The sequence below is a fragment of the Aedes aegypti genome, chromosome 2, assembly GCF_002204515.2.
Source record: "Aedes aegypti strain LVP_AGWG chromosome 2, AaegL5.0 Primary Assembly, whole genome shotgun sequence".
Classification (NCBI taxonomy): Eukaryota; Metazoa; Arthropoda; class Insecta; order Diptera; family Culicidae; genus Aedes; species Aedes aegypti.
Genome location: NC_035108.1, coordinates 374,239,309 through 374,265,957, shown reverse-complemented (window position 1 = coordinate 374,265,957; position 26,649 = coordinate 374,239,309). Strand labels below are relative to the sequence as shown.

The 26,649-nt window shown below is 37.1% G+C and overlaps 1 protein-coding gene across 2 annotated transcripts in view; it reads right to left on the bottom strand.

The window, feature by feature from the left end:
- LOC5572422 (protein limb expression 1 homolog) overlaps nucleotides 1-26,649 on the bottom strand; it is a 204,526-nt gene that overhangs the window by 110,292 nt on the left and 67,585 nt on the right. For both annotated transcript variants that reach the window (XM_021846722.1, XM_021846723.1), the window contains one exon: nucleotides 25,390-26,099. In XM_021846722.1, the coding sequence (XP_021702414.1) occupies nucleotides 25,390-25,768 (379 nt within the window). In that variant the 5' untranslated portion in view covers nucleotides 25,769-26,099. The remainder of the gene's footprint in view (nucleotides 1-25,389; nucleotides 26,100-26,649) is intronic.

Below are 26,649 nucleotides of genomic sequence, written 5' to 3'. Positions count from 1 at the left end.
TTTTCGTAATCGAATAGTTATTACTAAATGCATATATTCTTGACGATATGTTTTTCCAAGAAAGTTCATATGCAATACAATATTAAGGAACATTCGAAGGATTTATTCCATGATTTGAGTAGGTTTATCCACTTTTTATGATTTCTATATTTTTGTTGCTTTCTATTCGAGCTCGGACCTAGTTGATCCATCTCGCTTACGGTTTCTATTAAATGTAACACTCACAATTTTTAACGAAAGACTCTAGATGGTTTTTATTATAGTGTTCGAAATGATTGATTAAGGGATCTATTTTATAAGTCGATCGATCAAAAACGACTCGACTGGAGTCACCGTCGACCAAAAATTTCGCTCGACACGACTCTGTCACTCGAATTATTCGACAGTTGTCCACTGTATGTGACATGATTGATATGGTAGTCGAATGGTGACTTCTGAAATATGCATGCCTACTGTGTTCGACAGTGACTGCAGACGAGTCACATAAAATGGGTCGATTTACAAAATAGACTCCTAATTGTTGACAAGTATTACCGTCAACGTACCAGTATCCGCTCATGTTCCAGTAGCCCGCTCACGAGTTCAAAAAGTAAGGTAATTTGAGTAAATTCACAAAAAAATTTCCACAGTATGATTCTATTCGTCGATTTGAATTGTATAGCGGCTAAAGTTTTCAAATTTTCGTTGTGTAAACTTATCTTTTTTCAGTGTGAGCGGGCTACTTGAACATGAGCGGAAACTGGTGCACTGATGGTATTTGAATTTAAGATGATTTGTCTAGGGGGACCTTCCTTAGCCGAGTGGTTAGAGTCCACGGCTACAAAGCAAAGCCATGCTGAAGGTGTCTGGGTTCGATTCCCGGTCGTTCCAGGATCTTTTGGTAATGGAAATTTCCTTGAATTGAAGCCAACAGATATTTTTGTAGAAACATAATTAAATTACTCACAAATAAGAGAAATAATCGTGCCAATTAACTGTTCTAAAATATAATATCCATTAAATATGAAAATTTTTTATGAACTTCATCAAATTAGCTTAATTTACAGGTTTATAAATTACTCACAAATAAGAGAAATAATCGTGCCAATTAACTGTTCTAAAATATAATATCCATTAAATATGAAAATTTTTTATGAACTTCATCAAATTAGCTTAATTTACAGGTTTTTAAGGATTTCCCGGGATCCCGGGAATTCCCGGGAAATGACAATTTTATTTCCCGTTTCCCGGGAAGTCAAATCCCGGGAAAATTGAAAACTCTAATTCGAACATGCCACCAACCTGAAAATTTATGGATATGCTTTATATATATCCTGAACCAGATTCAATCATCAAAACTCATACCAGTTTGATCATTCGTTTGAAATAGTTGAATTTCTGTTGGACAATAGGAATTTTGTTGGCGTTCTTTAAGGCGCTTTCCACATAGTTCTGGAAATTAAATTATTACGTACATATTGTATTGTTAAGAATTCAGCGAGCATAGTCGGATTCTGGGAACCCGAATTGAGTATGTAGAGTTGTCTCAAAAACTAAGAATAATTGGATTGAAAAGTAATCAGATTTACCCCAAAATTGTACGTCCCGATTTTTTAGAGCTGATTTTAAGTACTGAAATCACATTTTTTAGAAACTTTCGATACATGAGCCATTGAGGTTCACCGTCGTACTTGTTCTCATACATTCATTTGTTTGACATTGTCAACATTATAGAAAACAGACCAGAAAAAAATCCAAGAGAAATGATCAATTTCACCCGAATTTGCGGTACAGTGGATCTTCTTCTTCTTTCTGCCGGTACGTCCCAACTGGGACAAAGCCTGCTTCTCAGATAAGTGTTCTTATGAGCACTTCCACAGTTATTAACTGAGAGCTTTCTTTGTCGATTGACCATTTTTGCATATGTATATCGTTTTTATGATATATTTTTAAATGTTAAATAACGACATTCACAAAAACTTTAGAGTTAGTTTTCTTTGGATCATTTGTCAGAAACATTCCAGCTTTGCAGAGGAAAATTCTTGGCTATTTCTTGACTATTTCTTCCAAAAGATAGGGGAGATCTTGATAAGTTGTTAGTTATTAGATCAAATTCAATACCGTTAAAATTAAGCTCTGATCCACCCAAGATAATTTGTCGAAAACATCAAACCTCAAGATAGCATCCCCAGAGCGCCAAACGTTTTGGTCAACCAAGACAGGTTTCTGTCCCTTAGTGAGCCGTTAGCGCAAAAAGTCAGGCAGGTCGACGAAGAGGACGATAAAAATCCATAAATATACATGTGGAAACGTCCTTATGTTACATATAGTAATTGAAAATGTATACATATGTCTCAGTAGTGTATATAAATTGCGATGAAAACGAAACACACGATGTAGGTAAATGTTTCAATAGCATGCATGATGACCATATAGGCCGCAAAAGGGGCTCAATCATGAAGTGATTCAGTTTTTTTATATCTCCCGTGAGTTTGCGCTACTCTTTGAGTTTATGTGGGAACCCGACTAACGCGCTTTGGTGGAGTAGAAGTTTCCAGCAATGGAATGGGCCGACGACATGAAATGGACACAAATCGCTTGGAAATTTCCGTCCAAATTGAGAAATTTACGGAAAGTAATATGACGGGTAATGAGTATTTATGGTGACTACTTGTGCGAGAAAGGTTACACCACCGGTTTGTGGATTAAACTGTTGCATTGAAAGTTCTTTTAGCAGCTCTGATGAATATTACATTATCTATTTGATTAGGAAGTGGATTATTTAAAATCCTTTCCACTTAATCAATTCGGTATTTTTCATTGGATTACTACAATGATTTATATAATATATAATTATTCAAAATGTGTATATATTTATTTATATTGTTTCAAATTCGAGTGAATGTTTTTCGGATAACTAGCATTCCATTCGGTGGCCGAGCTGGCCCTAAGATGACGAAAGCGGGAAACAGCAAGACTATTGAAAACTTGCAAAGAACTAGCATTGCCGGTTAAGGATGGGCTTATTTTATATTATTAAAATCAACACGAACAGCTTCACCCACCAATGAAACCCCCCATTTCATTTGGGTCTCATCAAACGATGCTGCACCTTCCGACTGTGACTACTCAGTAAAAAGCTCTAATTGAATAATACATTTCCGACGTCCACCTCCTAATGACAGGAGAATGCCCCTTAATTACATCTTCATCTTCCAATCAGCCAGATATTAAAACGTTTATCTTGCACCACCACCAGCCAGCTGCAGTGCAAAGCAAACAAACGGAAATCTCCTGAAGTAACAATTTCAGCGTCGTCCAAACTGAAGAACTTCATGTAGGACGACGACTGACTGGACTTTGCAATATGCCTTCCAGCAGCGTGAAGCGCCGTCCATCGTGTGTTTTTATGGCCCAACGCGCGCCCCGTCATGGGTCTCAAAATGGGAAGGCGAAGGCGGCTCATGGTGGTTTACTTTTTTTCTCCTACCGATGCTCATTTCTGAGGGGCGTCCGGCTATTAACTCCCGCGCACGTGCTTTACTAAGAGCTCAAGCGGTCAGTGGCAACGTTCTGCCAGTGTAAGGCCTTCTTCCTACTTTCCACGAATCAGGGCTGGTAGCAGGTCACCTTTTCGAAACATGGTCACGTCTTTGTGTTGACTAGAGCAGTGGTTCCAAACCTTTTTGAATCTGTGACCCTCTTCAAACACACATCTCGTGGACACGTCTTCTTCTTTCTGGCGCTACGACCCTATGAAGTGCAGATTTCAACCAATAAGAATTTCAAATTTACACATTTGAACAGTTGCACTAATCACTGTATTTAAAAAATACTATACAGTCGACTCTCCACATCTCGATATCGAAGGGACCATCGAGATAGGGAGAGATCGAGAAATAGAACAAATTTTTCATGAATACTAGATTGAAAAGCACTCTGCTACTAGAAATATCAATAACAAACAGACGTCATTTCGTCTTCGCAAGTTGTTGTGAATCCCTAAAATCTAGTCTAGTAACCTTCATAATGAGCATATCGACATACCGAGAAAAAATCGGGAACGAAAATCACATCGAGATAGGGAGATATCGCGATAAGGAGCATATCGAGATATGAAGAGAGAAAATGTATGCAGAATAAAGGGACCGAGATATCGAGATGTAGAACATCGAGATGTGTAGAGTCGACTGTATTAATAATTTACCTTAGACCATGCTTTTAAAAACAGCCAAAATTTTAAAAACCTCTGATATTTCATTGTTGTCATAACAAATTTGAAAAACAAAACAAGTAAAAAAATAAATAGATTGTACATTGTAAACTGCAAAAGAAAAAAAAGCATTTACTCGTTGAAGTAAAAAATGGTAAGTCGCTACCATCCCTGCACGATCATTCGAAAAAATCTTCCGAACGGCTGATCCCGGGTGGATCCTGTAACTGCAAGGCAAACGTGATTGTAGGTCGGTCCGTGCGATGCGCGTGAGCTTATTGGGAAATGAATCGCGCGATGAAGACTCCCCCTCCCGCATCGTTGTCCAACCATAAGGACCCAAACGTTTGCCAGAGCAGAGGTCCGAGGGCGGCGTAATTGGATTGCACGAATGCAAGCATGCAGCTTTTCTCCACCGGGGAATTTGCGTTCCTCGGCTTGTTTGAACACCGCCACCGCAGTCAGAGTCAGAGCTCGAAGAAGTCCCGCCGGCCATGACACGCGAAGGGATGATAGGTGTGTTTGCGCTTATTGGCCGTTTAGGAGGATAAATTAGGCAATTTACAGTCAATTTGGACGCCATCAACGGTCGCGGTAGTTCAGGTTCCACGGTTCAGGTTGCCCGGGAACAAGATAATAACGCGAAAACGATTTTGACCTTGCAGCAGTCAGTTAGTGGTGGTTCTTATCTTCGAGTTTGCCGCAATCGTTCGCACGCCTGTTGGAGCCTTATTATACGTTTGCTGCGAAGATGCCACGGCTTGTGTGTTATGAAGTTCTACACATGGTAAGCTCATGTTATCACGCAATCCGTAGAAGAAGGTGATTTTGTTAATTACGTACAGGAGTTTGTCATGTTATTTGCCCAAAACTCTTGTATCAATCACATATGGCAAATAATTTGGAAAGGGACAGCTATTCAATCGCAAATCAGATATAGAAAGGCTTGACATCTTTTATTGACGCCACGTCTATATTGTAGATTACGAAGAATAATCATGATGTAGCACATAGCATATCCGATTTATTGAAAAATTTCCTTCTTTTTTTGGTCTTTTTCGACCGATTCCCAAATTAAAATGATTGTATCTTTTGATTGGAATATCCCGACAATTTGAAATATTCTGCTAATTGTATTTTTTTTAACCTGCTTCATGTGGGTTAAATTTGACGATCTATTATTTCATATCCAATCGGGCAATTCTAACAATCCACGTATTGTTGAATAGGCATTCATGTGTGGACTATGAACAGATACACTTATATCATATCGAAACCTACAACATCTGAAAATAAAGTTATCATTTTGTACATGTAATTCACATCGGTACTATTCGGTTGATGTAGGTATATTTTTACATAAAAGACACATCTTACCGGAGGACATTTACAGGAAATTTCGGTCCATTATTGGATGTAGCACCTTGTAAGATCTGATGCAAGTGCTCTCCCAGTCAATATTTTGGTTGGTATAATTTTTGCAATACATCATTCTATAAGAATCAATTCACTCGTATAAAATGCATGGAAAGGCACGACTTTTTCAGACTTTCCGAGGTCAGCAAAACGATACCACAAAAATTAGGGGAAAATAAAAAAAGTCGCCACCCAGTCTCGAGCACACGACCTTCGGATTCAGAATCCAATACTTTAACACTAAACCATGAAATGATACATGATAGCGATTATTTGCCATCATGAATGCATGTTTCCTATACAGCGATTCTTGCTTTGTCATTCTAATGTCGTTTTCGTTTTTAGGAATTGAGTCGGTGATCAACACATAAACAAACCAACGTCAAGCAAATTGTAGTTCCGTCGAATCTGAATCAGGTTGAGGTTGAAACTATGATTCAGAACGGGCTTAGCCAGGTCCAACCTAGGTTCAAAAACGAATTCGACTTATCGTCAAAAATACCAAGCTTCAATGGCAAGTTATGGCTAAGATACAGCGATTCCATTCCATTGTAATCTAGATTGATATACGTAACTTGGTGCGATTTTAGATTAGTGTATAAGTAAATACTATTTATGACATGGTTTGTTGTCAACATATTGTGCGATTTTGATTTTAGATGTACGAATATGTGATTTTTACCGCACATTATTATACGATACGTGGTTCGCTGGGGAATCGTTATCACTTTTTAATGGGAAAACCACTTAAAAATATGTGTTGAAATTTAAGATATGTGCGAAAAACTGAGAAGTTTATTTTTCAAATCGGACTATAAATAACTAAGATCTAGCCTACAAAAATTGATCATTTTGTACGGAAAATCGAAAAGCTGCGAATGGCTCCTCAACCATTCAAAAAGCTATCCATATTCAAATGTTTCAAATAATCAGCTTTCTTCGGACACATCTACAAGACTGAGATCCTGCTTTAATTTTATAAACTTAAATATGTTCAGCAGAGAGATTTAAAGGGATTTTAATTTGTTTTGTAGGTCTTAGCTTACAAGAACTTCCTTTGTGAATTCAAGATAATTTCAAAATTTGAGAAACTTTGAACTTTTGAATGATTGTGAGATATTTCTGAATTGATAAAAACGGTTGATTTCATGTTACTCCTCATACCATGGAGAGGGATGAACGCAGACACATTTGACAAGATTTCAATGACTGACTTTTCAAGAATAAAGTTGCAGATCAAAGGAATATAAGCCCTATCATAACGTATTTATGGATGGTCCTTTACATATGTTCACCTATCCCTGAATCTTTTTACAACTAAGTGCAATGTCCCATATTTTCGCTTTACCACATTCGGCGCAAATATGTTGTGCTGTCATAACATTGATATTATCACGTTTCCACATTTATTAATCTGACCGCTTTCGTGGTCAAAGAACTAAAAAGATTGATCGAATCACGAACCTCATGCATTAACTTTGATCCAATATTTGTTTCATCTTCCATTCTACCGTCATCCAGTATGTCCAAATATTCTTAAAACATAAAAATATCCAGCAGTGTCGATTTGTTGTCGATTAGACTGATTGCCTAACGAGCAACTATTCATGTCATCCTCAGCGAAGAGGAAAACATTTAAACACTTGAAAATCGTAAAACCGAGGCTGGATTTCAACACCCTTCCTAAAATGGCGATAATCTAACGTCCGACTCCACCCATTGCAGTCCTCCACATCCCGCAATCTGCCAAAAACCAGTAGGTGCAGACCGATCGGTACACACTTGTTAGCAAGTGTGGCTCATTTTGCATAATCATTGCATGACTTGTCAAACTTTTCTATCTCCCGCAGCAATGGTCACAGCCCGGCAGCAGCAATTACAAATAATTATCAACCTACCACTTCAACAGCGTCAACTGTTTGGGGAGAGACATGGCAGGACCCGACCCCCGACAAGCATATTCAATTTGCGCAGATCGACATGGCTACCTCTACAGTAAAGCGAACTGGGGCTACGCAGAAGGCAGGTTTGAAAATTTACGAACTTCCCGCACTGGTTTCTTTCGATGGTATTTTTTTCTTAATCGTAACATGTCCAATAAAATAAAATTTATTGGATCATACTGGGATTGAGACTAAGAGGCCAAACTAGATTACGTGTGACCGAACTAAGAAATCTCAAATTTGCTAGTATACACGCCTTTGCTTATGACTCCCTAGTTTTGAATTGCTAAAATTATGGTGCTATCCCGTTAGGCCGAATGCCGTTAGGCTGAATGTCGTTAGGCTGAAGGCCATTAGGCCGAATGCCGTTAGGCCGAATGGGTCATAAGGCCGAAATTGGCTGATAGCTCTAATGAACCGTAAGGTCGATTGGGTAACTAACAGGGATAGGTCAGTACAATTTGAATTACCTAGAAGTCGCGGAATGAATGGTCAGGTCGAATGAATTGTCAGTTGTTAGAAAAGGATTATTAGCATTACCTAGAAGCCTACAACATCCGCTGTGATGTATAACTAGAAAGAACAGCCTTTGAAAAACACTAATTAATGTGTTAGCCGTTTGAAAAAGTAGTAAATGATCATATGTTATTTCGGCGTAACGGCATTTGGCCTAATGACCTTCGGCCTAACGGCATTCGGCTTAACGGCATCCGGCCTAACGACCTGCACCTCTAAAATTATACCACAAATAAGAATTGTAATACAGATTGTTTTAACGAAAGCTGTTTATCCATAAATTATTTCACAGAAATCATATCATTGTAAATCTCTGGTATAATCTTTATTGAAATAACTAAAGGCAATCATAGAGAGGTTATACGGGATAGCATAGCATGAACACTTGCACAAACAAAAATGCAGACTTACATGTTTTCACATACCTTAGTACGTAGATGTGTAATGTAGATCCATCTTGGTAGAAAGTTCGACGAAAAAATTGATAGATTTTATGGAGTAATAGTTGAAAGTCCTGAACGAACTCATTAAACAAATAACTGAGAGAATATTGGTATAAAATTGCAAACATATCACAAAATAAAAAAAAAATCACTAAATATAAAATAAAACTAAAGGCTAATATATGATAAGAAATAACATAGTTCATGAATCGTCCATAAGCCACGTGATCCCTAAGGGAGTGGAGGGAGGTGCATCTAGCCAATGACCACGGTCTATACAAATATTAAAATTGATGAAAGATCATGAAGTGGGGTAGGGGTGTTTGAAAATTAAAAAAATGATCATTTAGTTATTTATAGACAGCTTCTAACAATCGATCAATTATTAGAAAAAATCTCTCAAGTAAAACGTGCACAGTTAAAAATAATGAAGATTACACGTCATGTAAACTTCATTTATGCGATGTAAACATGACGTCATGTAAATTTATGCCTGAAATCATGTAAAATGTGTTATATGTCATGTAACCACACAGAATCTTGCTGGATTACATGACATATAATTGAAGTTTACATGACATATCATGTAAATATCCATGATATTCCACGCTCCAATTATGTGCATTATATGTCTCAGAAATTTGCACGTTTCGTTCGAACTGTGTGAGTAAAAGTAAATGTTGTGTATTTTTCTCCCAAATTTGCACACATAGTGAACACAGGGTCAATGTGTGTGGCAAATCGATGCAAGGAACTTGAAAATAACAATTTCCCACATAATTTGTGAAAGTACCATCGTTCGGCAGGTCATTAAACGCAGAAGGTTAGCAATCAATCATCAACCTGTCATTCAAAGTTACGAAGCTGAGAAAACTGCACTTCCATCTGCCAACGTTTTGCACCAGATATCGGACGGAAGGTTTGAACTCATTTTGCCATTGGTAAAACAATGAAGGTAATGGAGAAAGAAATTTCACATTTGAAGTGCATATCCCTTTCAACGATTGTTTTCTCATTTGCTTAGGAAATTTCTAATGCTGCTCAATTAACGATGCAAAAGGGTACTCTGAGACACTCCTGTTGTAAAAGATACGCTCAATGTTTGGCATTTGAAAAGGTAGGTACCTATTGCAAAAGATTGAAGCCAAGTTGATTGAATTTGAGTTTTGATGGCGTTCCATTTATGCCATCGCACTTTTCTTATTAAATGTATATTGGATTAATCCCGAACGGGATTAGTAATGAGTCAGAATCAGACGTATTTTCTTACAGTGTAGTCGAGTTTTAATCGCAGATTTGGTCAGAAGTGAATATATTACAGACCACGTGAGGAATTTAAATTTGAGTATTGTTTTTGTTTTACTTCTTCGTCGTGGCTTCTTTTTAAGTTATAACTTTTCGAGACTGGACTCTATCAGTGAAAGCTGAAATCTTTAATACAGCGACAAGCGCTCAGGAATTCCACGATTAAAATAAATTTCGAAAATAATAAATTATTAATTCTAAGGAAAAAATATTTTATATATCAATCCAAGGGGCGGGACAGCCTACTGATTTCGAGCTAGATCATGAGTTGCTTTTGAGAAGCTCAGAGTAACTCGACTCGTTCATCGTTTTGTGCTCATAGCAACCGTAAGTGCTAATTGATTGTTTTGAAGTGAAAAGTTTTCGTATCGTGTCGTATGCAACTGACAACCCCCATCAAAGGTATTTTGTTGATTGAAAATATGTTCTTTCAGCTTTTCCCAAATATAACATGCGCTTGAAGCAAAAGCACGTTGATGTAAAGGTACTGGTAGAAAAGTGCATGCAGTGAATTTGGTTCACAATGACATAGAAGTGCAAGGTGAATTCGTCGGCATGGGGGAAACTTCAATATATTCATTGGAAAGTGTTACGTTTAATATAGTATTGACATGCATTGTAGTTAGTTTTTTATACGAACGCAACATGTTCCAAAACTTGGGTAGAAATTAGGCAGCAATATCCTTCATTACTAATATATTCCAACTCTTTGTAAAATCTCAATATCAACGGGAAATGTATAAACTAACAATATCGACGGAATCACTAGGACTATTCCCATCATTTGAATTGCATCTTCCATTTTTGAACATTTTAACAATGAATCCCTTATATCGTAAAGACATTCATTAAACCCCAAGCATCCACCCGAAAATTGTTGAAATAAGTTGCAAGATCTGGTACCAGAAAAAAGGGATTTGTAAATTTCTGAGCAGATAAGAGTAATGCAGAGTTTGCTTGATGCGCAAAGCCTCCTCAGAGCAAAGCTGTCCCCCCCTTGTATTAATCATAATACAACCTTTCCGTATAAGATGTCGTCAAAAGGCCTCATACAAACAAAAATGAACTCAGAAAACAGTATTTTGTACGAGGAAACTCGTCAATCAAACGATTTGATTCACAGTATTGTGCGGATGTGATGTGATTGGTACAAGTAAACGATTCTGTATGTAAATTCTTATGAAATTTCAGGTTGTTTAGGTGGAGAGTTATTGACCGAAATAAAAGAGAGTGTGAAATGATAAGTTATAGCTACTTTTTACTTTTTGTTTAAATGAATCGATATTCCTGAGGTTAGTCTTACTTTATTTTGAAGCATGCAGCATAGTTTTCACGGTGACCTATCTTTATATGGAGATAAACTATCGATACATTCTTATGTTGGCGTTATTAATATTGATCAACTAAGTTTAAATCGACCCAATATAATGTACTATTATATTCAGTTCCTCAAATATTGAATATTTAGTTTCATAATTGGGGCAACCTAATGATTGAGTATGACTACAGCAATGGTAAGTTATAATTGTATAAGATCACTTAAATGTGTTTGAACTTTAAAATAACTAATAACTTTAAATTTAATTAAAATAATGTTCAACCGCAGCAATATTGTTAACATAGTGAGAAAACTAAAAAAGCAGTTTTATTCATGAAAATCTTAAAATAAAAAAAAAACATACGCTAAATAACAACTGTATGAAATGGAAGGATCTTAGGTGTATGGATTCTCTAACATGGTTGTGACCGAATGTCGTTTCCTCGAACGCCAGTTTCACGAAAATCCGTTTTCCCCTAATAGCCCATTTCCACGAATCATAATTGTCTTATACATTTCAGGGCGATTATTTGATTGGCGGTTCTTACGAGTGAGTGGTGACATCCACATAGCCACACTGCAATGCTCTGAAGAACAGCCTATTTCGAAAAGAAGGGTGATTTTTTTATGAATAGGTTGCTATAATATGTACAATCTTAGGATGTAGTAAAGTCTTCTTTTGGACGCTAATACCCACTTCCTTCACTAGTATTTGATTTAGATATCGGTCCACTAGCATTTAGATCTCCTAAAATATTTTGTTTCGTAAACAATGGAAATGGAAGATCAACCTGATATTATCGCTGCAAGTGTTGTTCTATGGAACCCGCTTAACGACCAACCTGATAGACAATCGTCCAACTACCGGTAAGCACGCAGCTATTCTGCAAGATTTTATTGAGGACTTTTAGTTTAAATTCCTCCGGTGGCAGATCTTAATGCATTAAAAATTTCTTTGACAAGGAAAGCTTCACTAATTTCAAAACGCTGAAGAAGGCAAAAGAGATGATGGCAAAAAGATGTAACAACTCATACAAAATTTGTAGAATTTCCATAAAGAAGTGTTACAAAGTGTCAAAAATAGCAATTTTAGTGTTATGAAATTTGTGAATTAACCCTTGAACTGCGAAAGTGTTCACTGAGCTGAGAAGCAGGCACTTTTCTAGAAAGAAGAAGAAGATAATTACGAATAAGATATTTCGGACGAATAGCTGACATATAAAATTCATGCGTTTCATTCAGAATTTTCTACAAAAGCGTTCCTTTCGAGTTCTTGTTGGCGACTTCCTATCTGACTCATATCGAGAAGAGACCGGCGTTCCATAGGTTTCCTTGATAGCCGTCACCTTATTTCTGGTGTTAATGAATGGAGTATTTAACTACCTTCCCGGTGACATTTATGTATTTGTATACGCAGACGACATCCCGCTTGTCGTTTGTGGGAAAACACCAGTTCAGGTCAGAATCAAAGCCTAAGCAGCTGTCAACGCGGTATACAAGTAGGCTTGTGCAGTCGGCTTCGAGTTATCCGCATCGAAAAGCGTTAGATGTCACGTGTGTCCATCTAACCATCGAGACCCCGTGCCAGTAGTGGTCAACTGGGCAGTTTTTTCTAACAAAAAAATAAAACCGTCAAGGTGCTTGGAGTCACTGTTGACCATGGGCTCTCCTTCCGGCATCACTTTGACTCGGTGAAGCAGAATTGTCAAACCCGCCCTAATATAATCTGGACGATGTCACGCCCCCACCGAACGAACAATCCGGCAGTGCGCTTCCGGGTTGCGCAAGCAATAATTGATAGCAGGCTGACATACGGGTTAGAACTCACTTGCATAGCGTTAGACCGACTCGTTACCACTCTGGCTCCCGTATACCACGGATACATACGTATAATATCAGGGTTGCTCCCATCAACTCCGGCTGATTCAAGTTGCGTCGAAGCAGGTCTTCTCCCCTTCCGTTTTTTCATATACACGACTGTCTGCAGAAAAGCCTCCGCTATTACAGAAAAAACATCCGGCGACGACAGGATTTTAATCCCCTCTGAAGGGTGCAGGATCCTCCGGACGGCCGCCAACGTGGATCTCCCCCCAGTAGCCAAGGTTCATTGGTACGGAGACATTTGTTGGCACTGATCGAAACCAAACATAGACAATACGATTGCAAATCAGTTTCGCACAGGCAACAATTCGGCAATTCTTAGGGCTACTGTCCTCGACTGGCTACATACCAAGTATCCTAGACACGAAAAACGCTACACCGATGGGTCACTCTCCAACCTTAGCGTCGGTCTGGGAGTTTCTGGGAGTTTCGGCCCCCGTCATTGCACTAAGCCTCAGTCTACCACCTATATGCTCCGTTTTCTCTGCGGAAGCCGCTGCTATTTTCACAGCAGCCACCATATCATCCGACCGACCAGTATTAATCCTCACAGATTCAGCAAGCGTTGTTTCTGCCTTGCAATCTAAAAGGCCCACGCATCCATGGATTCAAGGGACACTGGAAAATGCTTTGTCGAATACAACCGGATTCCCGGACATTGTGGGAAACCCGGAAATGTAGCTGCCGATAACCTTGCTGGTTCTGGTCACTCTTCTCCTCGTTTGGAAGAAACGGTTCCTTTCGATGACGTCAAAAGATTTATCTCGAAAACCGTATGGGGTGCAGAATGGGCTCAGTCTTACTCACTGCATCTACGGAAAATCAAGATTTCAACCGAAAAATGGGCCGACTGCCCTCTTCTCCACGTTTGAGAACTGAGCATACGAGGGTTTCACATAACATGGATGGACGTGGCCCCTTCAGACGGATGTGCTCTTTTTTTTAATTTCTTTATTAGTATCATTCCAAACATTACATTCATTATTTCTTATATCTAGGTGTTCTGTGTTATTAGGCAACACTATCATCCTAATTTGGTAAAACAAATCTAAGATTTTATTAACATTTTGTTAACAACATATTACATTTCATTTGCCGTAGCAGTTCAGTTTTTTTACAGGTGAGTTGATTTCACCTGCTTATAAGAGAAAAAAAAAAGTTTTTAATATACTTAACCTAACTTAACCTAAACATGTAACGCATTAATCGTGGCAATAGAAGATTGTAACGAATTTTGCCAGAAATTATTGATTATTTTATTTGACATTTGTTCCAATGTTTCAACATTGGATATTCTAGGTAACTCATTGGTACTATACCAGGGAGGAAGCCTCAGAATCATTTTCAAAATTTTATTTTGAATTCTCTGCAGAGCTTTCTTCCTGGTATTACAACAGCTAGTCCATATTGGTACAGCATTTTACATATTTGTTACATTTGGCTTGAATGCCCTCAATGTGATTTTTGAAAGTTAAATTCTTATCTAGCATGAGCCCTAGATACTTAACTTCATCTGACCAATTTATTGGAACCCCTCTCATCGTGACAACATGTCTACTTGAAGGTTTCAAATAAAGAGCTTTTGGTTTATGTGGGAATATTATTAGTTGAGTTTTGAAAGCATTAGGAGAAATCTTCCATTTTTGCAAGCATGAAGAAAAAATATCCAAACTTTTTTGCAATCGACTACAGATTACACGCAGGCTTCTTCCTTTGGCGGAGAGGCCTGTGTCATCCGTAAACAAAGATTTTTGACATCCCTGAAGTAACTCAGGTAAGTCAGATGTGAAAATATTGTATAATATTGGTCCCAAAATGCTGCCTTGAGGAACACCAGCTCTTACAGGAAGTCTTTCAGATCTGGAGTTCTGATAATTAACCTGAAGTGTACGATTTGACAAATAACTTTGAATTAGTCTAACAATGTATGTTGGAAAATTAAAGTTTTTCAATTTTACGATCAAACCTTCATGCCAAACACTGTCGAATGCTTTTTCTATGTCTAGAAGAGCAAGACCAGTAGAGTAGCCTTCAGATTTGTTGGAACGGATCAAATTTGTTACACGTAAAAGTTGATGAGTGGTCGAATGTCCATGGCGGAATCCGAACTGTTCATTGGCAAAAATTGAATTTTCGTTGATGTGGGCCATCATTCTGTTCAAAATAACCTTTTCAAAAAGTTTACTGATGGAGGAAAGCAAACTGATTGGACGATAGCTAGAAGCTTCTGCAGGATTTTTGTCTGGTTTTAAAATTGGAACAACCTTAGCATTTTTCCATTTGCCAGGAAAATATGCTAATTGAAAACATTTGTTGAATATATCAACTAAAAATGATAAGCTACTTTCTGGAAGTTTCTTGATGAGGATGTAGAAAATTCCATCATCGCCAGGAGCTTTCATATTTTTGAATTTTTTTAATAATAGTTCTCACTTCTTCCAAATCAGTCTTCCAGGCATTTTCGAAAACATTCTCTTGAGTGAGAATATTTTCGTAGTCCTGAGTAACTTGATTTTCAATTGGACTAGTAAGTCCTAAATTGAAATTGTGCGCATTTTTAAACTGCATAGCAAGTTTTTGAGCTTTTCCGCAATTAGTTAGTAATAATTTGTTTTCCTCTTTCAATGCCGGTATTGGCTTCTGAGGTTTTTTCAAGATTTTAGATAATTTCCAAAAGGGCTTAGAGCCAGGGTCCAATTGAGAAATTTTATTTTCAAAATTTTTGTTTCTTAAATCTGCAAAACGTTTCTTGATTTCTTTCTGCAAATCCTGCCATATAATTTTCATAGCAGGATCACGAGTGCGTTGAAATTGCCTTCTCCTCACGTTTTTAAGACGGATCAAGAGTTTGAGATCATCGTCTATAATCACGGATTCAAATTTTACTTCACATTTTGGAATTGCAATGCTTCTGGCTTCAACAATGGAATTTGTTAAAGTTTCAAGAGCATTGTCAATATCAAGTTTAGTTTGTAAAGAAATGTTAACATCAAGATTAGAGTCAACATACGTTTCATATGTATTCCAGTCGGCTCGTATAGATGTGCTCTATTTGTGGCATTCAGAACGCGGTCGAACACTTTTTATGTGCATGTCCGCAATATGAATCAGCCCGAAGATCGTTCGGAATTTTGGGAAGTATCCGCAGCGTCCTTGGAAACGACACAGTGTCAACTGTAATAAGATCTTTAAAAGCTATCAACCTGTACAAACAAATCTGATCTAACACTTCAAGCCAATAGCCAAGAACAACTTCGTATTGCTTTTGCAGCTCTATCGAGCTTCCGAATGTGAATATAACTAAGCAGATGTCCACAGCCAATCTCGGTGACTACACTCCATTAGGTTATCAAATTTTCTCAAAAAGGGAGTTTTCGCATTATGCGGTGCGAATTTTCAATTAGGATATTTCACATTAATAGTCACCGGTGATGTTGCATGTATAGAAACGACGGGACGACTGTCTAGTGAGTCAACTAAAATAGCTTACTCTATGTTTGGCGAGACTCCTTGGTTGGGCTCGAAAGGGGCACCCCCTTCTTCTGAAGAGTGTTGAACTAGCTGTAAGTTAAAAAACACTATAATAAAGGAAAAAAAAAAAACATTTTATCGACGAATTTCACACACCATTAATTTTACAAGTTAACATGAATGGTCAATCGTTTCTAACAGTATGGTCAATATTTTTGCCCACAAAACAAGATATTGCACCTCGTACTATTCAGAGTACTGGCTCATTCGGGATAGTTACGTTCGGGGTGATGATCCATTCGGGGTAATAGTTTTCGAGTAGTGATCCATTAGGGGTAGTGGCGTTCGGGGTAATAAGATCGGGCTTTTTCGGAGAAATGGCATTCGGGGAAAAGGGTCATTCGAGGTACTGACGTTCGGGGAATAGACATTCGGGGAATAGACATTCGGGGCAGGTTTATGGACAAAAGGTCGAAAGACAAAACGTCGAAAGGACAAAAGGTCGAAAATGATTTGCTTGGTGGGAAATTTTTCCTTCTTTGAAAAAAGATTTTCGACCTTTTGTCCCTTCTTTTTTGTTCTTCGACCTTTTGTCCTTTCGACCTTTTGTCTTTCGACCTTCTGTCCTTTCGGCCTTTTGTCTTTCGACCTTTGTCATAGATTCATAAAAAAACGGTCCGGTAATTATATTGTTGTAAATCTTTGAATTCATCACACTGTAAATGCAAAAAAAAATGACACATTGTGTGTGGAACATTCTTCTAAAGAAACATAAAAATATTGTTGTATTTTTATAGATAATAATCAATTTCATTACATTTCTCAACAATTATGAAATTCCCTGCTCTGCTAGCTATTTCTTAGACAATGCTTTATGTTTAAAATTGTTATCACCGTGGGAACACTGATTTACAAATCATCGCTATCAAGACCTATTTTCAAACAAAACTCCAATTCATTTTATTGATCATTCTAAGAATTCAAAGAAAAATCGATTGCCGAATCCTTCAACCTCTTTTGGAATGGCGGGGCCAATCTTGCCATTCGCACGCTACGGCTCTTTGTATGGGAAAAATCGTGGCTAAAATGTTTAAAAACCAAAACGAATATAAAAATATTGCCCAAATACTGATCTCTAGCAAGAAACAATCCTTTGTACATTCACTTTTTTTAATCTGCTGGTTCAGACATAGCTTGCATCTGTTTTGGATTTCTATGCATGTTTTTCTCTCTATAGTCAATATTTCACATATAAAAAATCTTGAAATTGAATAGTATGATTATTGAATATTTTGATTATACCATTAATTCCACTAGAGTTTTGATCCTTCGACAGATACGCGTATTACGTCCTCAACTGTAATCTGCTTCTTTATGTAGAAATTATGAATTTCTTATAGACATTTTCATGAGAGTAAAAACAAAAGGATTCTGTATATTTCAAACACGTGACTTTGCGATAACTGAATTGGCACTATTCTGAACATATGACATTTTTTACGCGTTTCAAAACTTTTCCAATTTAGCTAAAATGGTGAAATCTTGAAATGTTCCTCCATGTCCAGCGCAGTTCCACGCTACCTGGAATATTTCGCACAATCATCTTGATTTTTGGGTTAATTACGGCCATCGACCGGGGAACGCTTTTGTGCCGTCACATCAGCAGCCAACAAGGATAAAGAACCACCAACCCCATTCGAGGGGATTGGCCCATCAGTTTCGTCCCTTTTTTTTCTCGTCAATGAGCATAGCTCGCATCTTTGGAAAACGGCGAATCATTTCTGTCGATCATCACTCATTTTGACATGGAAATTTGGGGCAGTGCACTTCGGGATTCAATTCCATTTAATTTTCTCCAAAATCCATTATCTCGGAACAAATGAATACACTTCACCTGCTTTTATCTCGGATGGTTGTGATGGAGAGTGATGCATGGTGGAGCTCCGGAGAAATATGTGCATTTTTTTTCACTCGGATTCGGGGCAGGCAACTCTCTTGTGTGGTTTCCTGCTGCATCCATCGGTCACTTGCATCCATGACCGACAACCACATCAAGCAAACACACGGCCCCCCGAAAAAAGAAATTACATTGAAAATAAATCTTTTCAAATCACACAATACATCATTTTCTGGCTAAAAAACCTAAAAAATGATTGTAGCTGAATCATCTTACATGACCGCGCGCGATTATTAACAGTGTGCGAAGTGAGACGCCAAAGACGGTCGTAAGAGTGAAGGAAGGAAGCTGCAACCAGCCAGCCGAGTGCAATCTCCTGCGCTTCAGGCCAAATAGCCGCGGAAAGACGTGTGCCACTTCTTGTTGGAGATGGTAGGTAGAAGGCACTGACCGGCCAACATCGACAGCATGTCAACGCGATGGAGATTGGCTTCTTCGGAGAAAACTTTTTGGGAACAATGCATCGCGTCATGTCAGGGAAAAGTCTCTTTTGATCCTGCCATGTGGAGCCACCATATCATGATTTTTTTTGTCCTAAATATCAAACATCCAGGTCTTATGTACCTTATGTAGTTCTTCAAATACAGGGGATAGGCAAAATAATTAATATAGGTAAAAAATTTCCCACATTCAAATACTTATAACTTTTTGAAAAATTGATGAAAATGGAGGCATCTGGATGCGTTCGATGGCAAATTTGGTGTAGTTTCAGTAACCAGGTTGGGCAATAGCATGGGACACGGTTATATGAAAAATTTAGATTCTCGCTCCAGTCCATTTTTTGGATTGCATTTAGCTCCCATAACAACTGTGCAAAATTTCAGCTCGATCGAAGAAATTATATTTTAGCGCCAGCCGTTTAAAGTTTGTGTGGGATTTACTATGGGAAATCTTACTTTTGCAAAGGAAAATCACCAGAAGTCGCCCATTGACATCTATAAAAAATCTGAACACAGATCTCGATAGGTATTTCTACGATGAACAATATTGCCGAAGACCGCAAAGCAATCCGATGCATGTGAAAAAAGGTAATAAGCATTGTCTATTCGGAAATTTTGTCCGATTTTGTTATTATTGTTATTCCTTTACGTGTTAATTAACGTCGCCTTGCCAATAGGTTTTCATTGAATAACTTTTTTCACAAGTGTCAGATTGTTTCGCGGTCTTCGGCAATATTCTTCATTGTAAAAATACCTATCGAGGTCTGTGTTCAGAATTTTTATAGATGTCAATGGACGACCTCTGGCGATTATTTTTTTTTTTGCAAAAGTAAGTTTTCCCGTAGTAAATCCCATACAAACTTTAAACGGCTGGCGCTGAAATATAGTTTCTCCGATCGAGCTGAAATTTTGCACAGTTGGTATGGGATCTAAGTGCAATCCAAAAAGTGGACTGGTGCGAGAATCTAAATTTGGTCCCACACTATTGAGCATATTTGTCACGAGACACCGAAGATGTTCCGGTTTTTCTAAGGTCATGTTCGAATCACATTTTCTCTGCCGCTTGTATTTTTATTCGGAGTGAAGTTGTATAGATGTTTATATTTTTTCATGAAACTAAAACTAATTGAGAATTGTATGCCGGTGGAAGCATCAAAATTCGTTGAAAATATGGCCATTCTCGTAAAATTGGTTCCGGAAAACATGGTAAGTCACGTTTGTATTTCCAGTCATAAATATTTAATACGGAACTGTACACTAAAGGGACTTCAAACTTTAAGATGATGTTTCCGGGAAAATATTCAGAACCATTAGATGCACTGACCACTCTATAGTAGGTTCCAGGTGCCACACGGAAAGTGGCCAATATGGAATATGTCCGGAATCATATCAATGTGGGTATCAAATTTCAAGATTTTTCGAGGTTATGTTTTCGAAAGCATTTCTGAACCATTGGCAGCAATGCTCACTCTATAGAAGATACCCCAGAGAAGTGACCAATTTCGCATATGTCCGGAACCATATCATGGGTAACAAAATTCGAGTTTGTAAGATGTTTTTTTGGAAGCATTTTCAGAACTACTGGCTTTTATGGTCACGCTATAGTAGTTTAGAGGTGTCCCGAGGGTTGTAACCAATTTCGAACGTGTTCAGGTGTCATCAATATGGGTATCCAAATTCAAGTTTTTCGAAGATGATGCTTTCGGAAGCATTTTCAGAATCATAGGATGCTATGCATACTTTAAAGTAGATTCTAGGTACCTAGGAGAATTTGCCCAATTCGAAATACGTCCAAAAAATCTTGAAATTTGATTTCCATAATTATATGATTCTGGACACGTTCGAAATCGGCAACATACTTTATAGTGGACATAGCAGCAGGTGATTCTAAAAATGCTTCCGAAAATATAACCCAGAACCTCTCCGGTGTCCGGCGACCAATACGCATGACCAAGCAAATTACTGAAACTAGAAGAAATTTTCCGTCGAATGCTGCTGGATGCATCTAGTTTTATCAATTTTTCAAAAAATTGTAAGCATTCTTGGGCAAAATTTTCCAAACTCAACTATTTTGTCTATCCCTATGTATCTATGTATGTCTTTGGAGTTTTTTATGTCCTTATTTTGCTTTGATGAATCCTTTCTATTCAATGGTTTACATTTACGTTTACTTGCATTTAAATTGACATGAAAATTATTTCACAAAAAAATACTTTTACTCATTTTGAGCTGTTGAAACACTATACTCTGATTTTTTTTACACACTGAATAGACATGCATAATATTAACAAAACAGTTTGTTAAATCGATCAACATCTTTGTAAGCTTAATGAAATCTCTTTTGTTGATTTAACTATCCTATATGTTAAGATTCAAAAAACTGTTTTGTTGATTCAACTCGACAAAATTGTTGTGCATGTAAACAGAGAATATTGAAGTTCAAATTTATACAGAAATCGTAAAAAATGAGTGCATGTTTTACCGCAAATAAACCCATCTATTAGTTTAACAAGCTGTTAATAAGGAAATTCAATATTCACGATAAACGCGTTTTGTTTACACTAGAGATAGTAAGAAGCGAAAGGGTGTAACAAGAACCCATTTCGGAAAAAATGGCTTTGAAGTTTTTAGAAATTTGGCAACCTATAAATATTGTATGGGAGACAAAATAAACAAGCCAATCTCTGACGAATTATGACATTTTTCATATTTGAAGGAATTATCACCGAAACGTTTGAAAACATTTGGATTTTTGTTAAGATTGAAGCCCCTTTTATGACATACGTTGTTTTTAAATGTTAGCCTAGAATTTTCGATTCAATTTGTTCAATTTTTGTTTGAGATGAGAGTTTGGAGTAACTGTTGTGTTGAAAATGAAAATTTTACAATTTTAGAGAAAATATACGAATCAGGCCAAAGCTTGCAGTGAAATACATGGAAGACACCAATATGATGTTCAAGAAAATTTCATACGAATTATTCACAAAAAAGTACAAACGTGTAATCGACTAATGATCTATGATCAAATTTTCATTCAAGCCCATCAGACCCCCTCTATGAGATTACCCCCGACATTGGGAAACCCACGAAAAATGACACGAATGACTCGTACAGAAAGTCTATCGTTTGAAACAATTTGCTCTGAAAGAACATATGTGTTTGACTTACCAGCTAGAACTATTATCTAGGAGAAGGTTTCGACCGTGATTGTTTTAAATTATTTTTGTTGTATGGCTGTATCTGTCATGTGACTCAAAGGTAAAGGGAGTCTATAGAAGCAAATGATGGAAACGAATAGGTGCATAGGCGTCGCAAGGGAGCGACAAGATTGAAATTTAATTAGGTGGTGAAAATTGAGCAAGCCATTTTAAAGTCAGTAAGCATCGAAGCGTCCTGTATTTTGCCTAGCTTCTCTACTGGAAAAGGGTTGGCTCAAAGCTTTGAGCTTTGCTACCAACACAGGCCTGTTATGATATTGAATGATATGAAAACTTGTAACAATTCATTTTACAACACATCATGTTACAAAAAGTTATAACAAATCTAATTACAATCTTGTTATAACTGAAACACAATTTTAGCTACATTCATCATTATAACAAAATTATATCATAGGTTGTTATGATATCAGGATATGAAATAATTGTGTTTTATTGTATGAAGAACATTTACCTAGAACGAGTAAGTTTGTCGTTTATATACGTTATTAACTGTGACGTCATGTTCTTCAGCTCAGACGTAGGAGAAATTTGAAAAACACCAAGTCCATGCATACGAGCTGAGAAGACGTAGAGCCAGTTGAGCTGCCATCACGCTTCACTTCAAGTGTATCAACAGCCTCAACGTTAGGGGTTACAAAATAAGATCGTAACTAAATAACACATCAAGTTATAATTTTGATAGCTTTAGCTAGTCGGGTACTTTTCCCAGAATGTCGGTTCCCCGAACGCCAGTTCCTCGAATGACCCGTTTCTTCAAAAAGTGGAGCAGTTCAAACAGATGTTATAATCGTTTTCAGTGACAGGATGGTGAATTAGAAAGAACGATAAGCAATCAAAAGAAGGAGGTATTTGGTCATTTTTGACCATACAATTGTTGTCTAAAATTCCGAAGACGGCAAAACTCGTAAGATCCGCCAATCAAATGAAGAAGAGTGCATATCAGATGACTAGTACGTTCACCGCCCTGAAATGTATGAAATTATAACTGGCATTCGAGGAACTGGCGTTCGGGAAAACGACATTCGGGGAAAACTAGCACAACAATTTAAAATTGATTAGGTGAATGCTTTTATGCTTTGGTGTCGAAATTTGTTATACATGTCTAGAGCAAACTTCTAAGGGAAAATCAAAAAGAATTTTGGATCTTGAATATCAGGTGTCTGATAGTTTGAGTAGATTTTTTTGAAAAAATTTCTGACGAACCTTTTTCAGAAATTTGTAAGAAAAATTTCTTGAAAAATTCTTGGTCCAACTTTTAAAGTTTTGGTTTTTAAAACTTTTTGACAAAAAAACTAAGCGGAAGTGGTGAAAATTATTTGAAAGATTTCAAAAAGAAAGTGGAATATACTGAAACTATGTGACAGTTACTGCTTAAATTGATTTAAATCAAATCGATATATGATTTGAAACGCATTCTATAGGATGGTATAGATAAAAAGAATTATTATTCTTTATAGCTGAGTTTACAACATTCTTGGTAGAAAATACTAGATATGGTATATGATTTAATAACTTCACTACACTACACTTTTTGACAAAAAAAAACCTTGATAAAAGGAGCCTCTACTATAAACTACTAGCTACCGTCTGGGATTAAGATATGAAATCGAGATTTCGAAATTTATTGTTAGATTCAGAAAACCGTATGATTCTAGCGAGAACATAGGGATTTCCGTTGGAAGTAGTTGTTTTTGTGAGAATTCTGTCATTACATTAACTATTACAATATTTTCGGTGCACAGCAAAAACCAAAATAATATTGGTCGACGTAATTTTAGGCTATGTATCAATAAACGGACATAAGTGAACTCGATTACATTCATTTTACTACAATACTGCACTAAAACGTAATCGGATTCGATCGATGAAAATTCCAAGAATCTCATTTCAAGTAGCAACACAAAACTTGTAGCAAAATGAACTCGCCTTCTTCATTGTGGTGAGATGGACGAGGGGAATCATGCGTAACTCTCACTTGCAAAATCAGGGTTCAATCCCCGATTTGAGTTTTTTTTTGCATATTTTTTGTTATCTTCTCAATCTGGTTCTATGGACCCTGATTTTCAGCAGTCGCTGGTAGATTTTATCCGTTTAACCGATGTTATTGTTCATCATATTGCAACTGAATTCTAGTTCTAGTTCTGAATCCTTCTGATTGTTGGTACCGTGCACCCCCAATTTCAACAGTACCTCATGCAAACCATCATGAATTTAAACTTCTAGTCACTCTACGAGCAGCAGAAAATTGGGCTTTTTTGTTTTGGTTCTGCGTTCCGTTCCACAACGTTCCGTTTCACTTTACTTTGTTCAATGAGCTAAATGACGTTTGAACTATATTTAATCTGAACGATGTGCAAATTAGCGATTATGATGTGTTTCTAAAATTTCGGTTAAAAATGTAGGATTTTGATAATTTTAAGTGGGAATCCTCGAGTTCTCTGGTTATGATTTTTATTAATCCTTTAGAAATCTTAAAAATGCAGATCATACTCATTAGGGTCTTGATGGATATTTAGAGATTTTTGTGAGATTTCTGTGAGTTTTTTTCCAAATGTTTGGGATCCCTATAATCTTTGAAACTTTTGTATTCTGTAGCTAGTCTTTGAGATTCAGAAAGGAATTATTTGATATTCTGGAAACATATTTTTTTCCAGAATCCAAGTAATCTTACGGAATTCCAATAAATATTTCCAATTATTTGATTTCCTAGTTTTTTTTTCTGCAACCTCAATCCACACAGGGGATCCAGTTGCAAACTTGAGCCCCGGAATTAGGCGTAGGCGAAAATGAAAACCAGCATCGGTTGTGTAAAGTAATATTGAATGGAATAACTTCTTTTTTTTCTTAGGAAACCATGAGGTAATTTGGCAAAAAAGAGAAAAATTTGACAAACATTTTGTGTACTTTTTTTTTGCAAAGTCAGGAAAATATTCGGTCTTATTATCTGATAAAATTAAGGTTAGAATATTTGTCGAAATTCCCTTTGAATGATTGATATATTTTTATAAATGATTTTTGACAAATAATATAGGAAATTGATTCACAAATTACACCTAGAATACCAAGATGGACAAACATGATCCAGTGAAGATTGCTGTATTGCATCAAAATCCCCTTGTTACTATGCTATGTAAGGAACTTCTATCGCAATAGAAATTTGTTTTGTGATTAATTTAAAATGTAGTGTACTTATTCATGCATCATTATTAGGTTTAGGTTTAGCAATAATGTATGCACGCAACTGTTTGCTCGTAAAATAGTAACAGAAAAAAAAAACGGCACTCACCTCTACCATATCCTTGGGTATGTTTGGCGAAACTATTTACAACGGCATCGACCGCCTCCTTTAGGACCTGCTTTGCCCGTGCATCCGGTGCAGAGGGCACTGCCGGTGCCTGCGATTTCCCATTCGGGACCAGAAGCTTCTGTGGTACACTGACGTTTGTCATATGAATAACACTGATCGGGCTGCTGGTCACCTGACTCGAAGGGGTCGGATTTTTGTTCTTGCTGTCGATATTATTGTTGTTGATTGTGGTGATTGCTGAAGCGTTGAATTGATTGCTGTGAAGGTTGTTGGCCGTTGCGGTCTGGGATTGTTTGATTGCGGTTAATGTTTTTGCGGTTACTGCTGACTTTACTAGATCACTCTGAACCTGGTTCATTCTTGTTGTGGGGGTCCTTGGAGCTGACTCGTTTGCTGCATAACACGATGCACAGGGTCTGGCAGCGGATACCAACTGGTGTGCGTCTTCTTATTATGCATGAGATCCTGGGCCGTCCACCATATGTTGTTAGATCTGACCATTATTGTTTGAGTTTTGATTGCCTAGTTGGCTGTCATAAGAAAACTCTACAGATCCATTTTTGGGGCCGGCTGTTAGTTGCTATCACACTATATTCAGGTACACTTAAACACTAATTGCTAGAAGGTAGCACGGTCGTATCATTATCACAGATTTAGTTGCTCATCGGTGTCGCCTTCGTTCGTCCATTCTGAAATTTTAGAAACCAAATTTGAAAATATTTGTTAAATTCATTTGTAGATAAATTCGACTGGGATGTTTGAGATTTAAACTACGATTATTTGGCTTTCTTAGTCAGGGGAAAAAATCAAAACGGTATGTTTTGGTTTGCCCAAAGCAAAACATACCGTTTTGTTTTTTTTTCATGCGAAAGCCAAATAAACGTAGTTTAAATTTGTTAAATTCATTGATCTTGCATCCTAATTACATTTACAATTATGCTCATCCATTTTTTTTCATTCTGTACCATAGCCAACTCAATAGCATTTTTTACCAGTAGTGGTGGAAGCGAAACCTTTACCCACCGTTCAAAATTTAATTGCTTTCAAAGCTTAATTAAGCTGAGTAATCATACAGAATCATTCAATTTTATAAACTCTTTGATGAGTGGTACTTTTCTGAATCCTCAAGAAAAATATGATTGCAATCGTTTTTCATTTTTTTTTCTATCTTTTTTACGGAAATTTTAGCACTTGAAAAGTTTATCTCAGGACCAACGGCTATACTTTAGCTCAAAATCG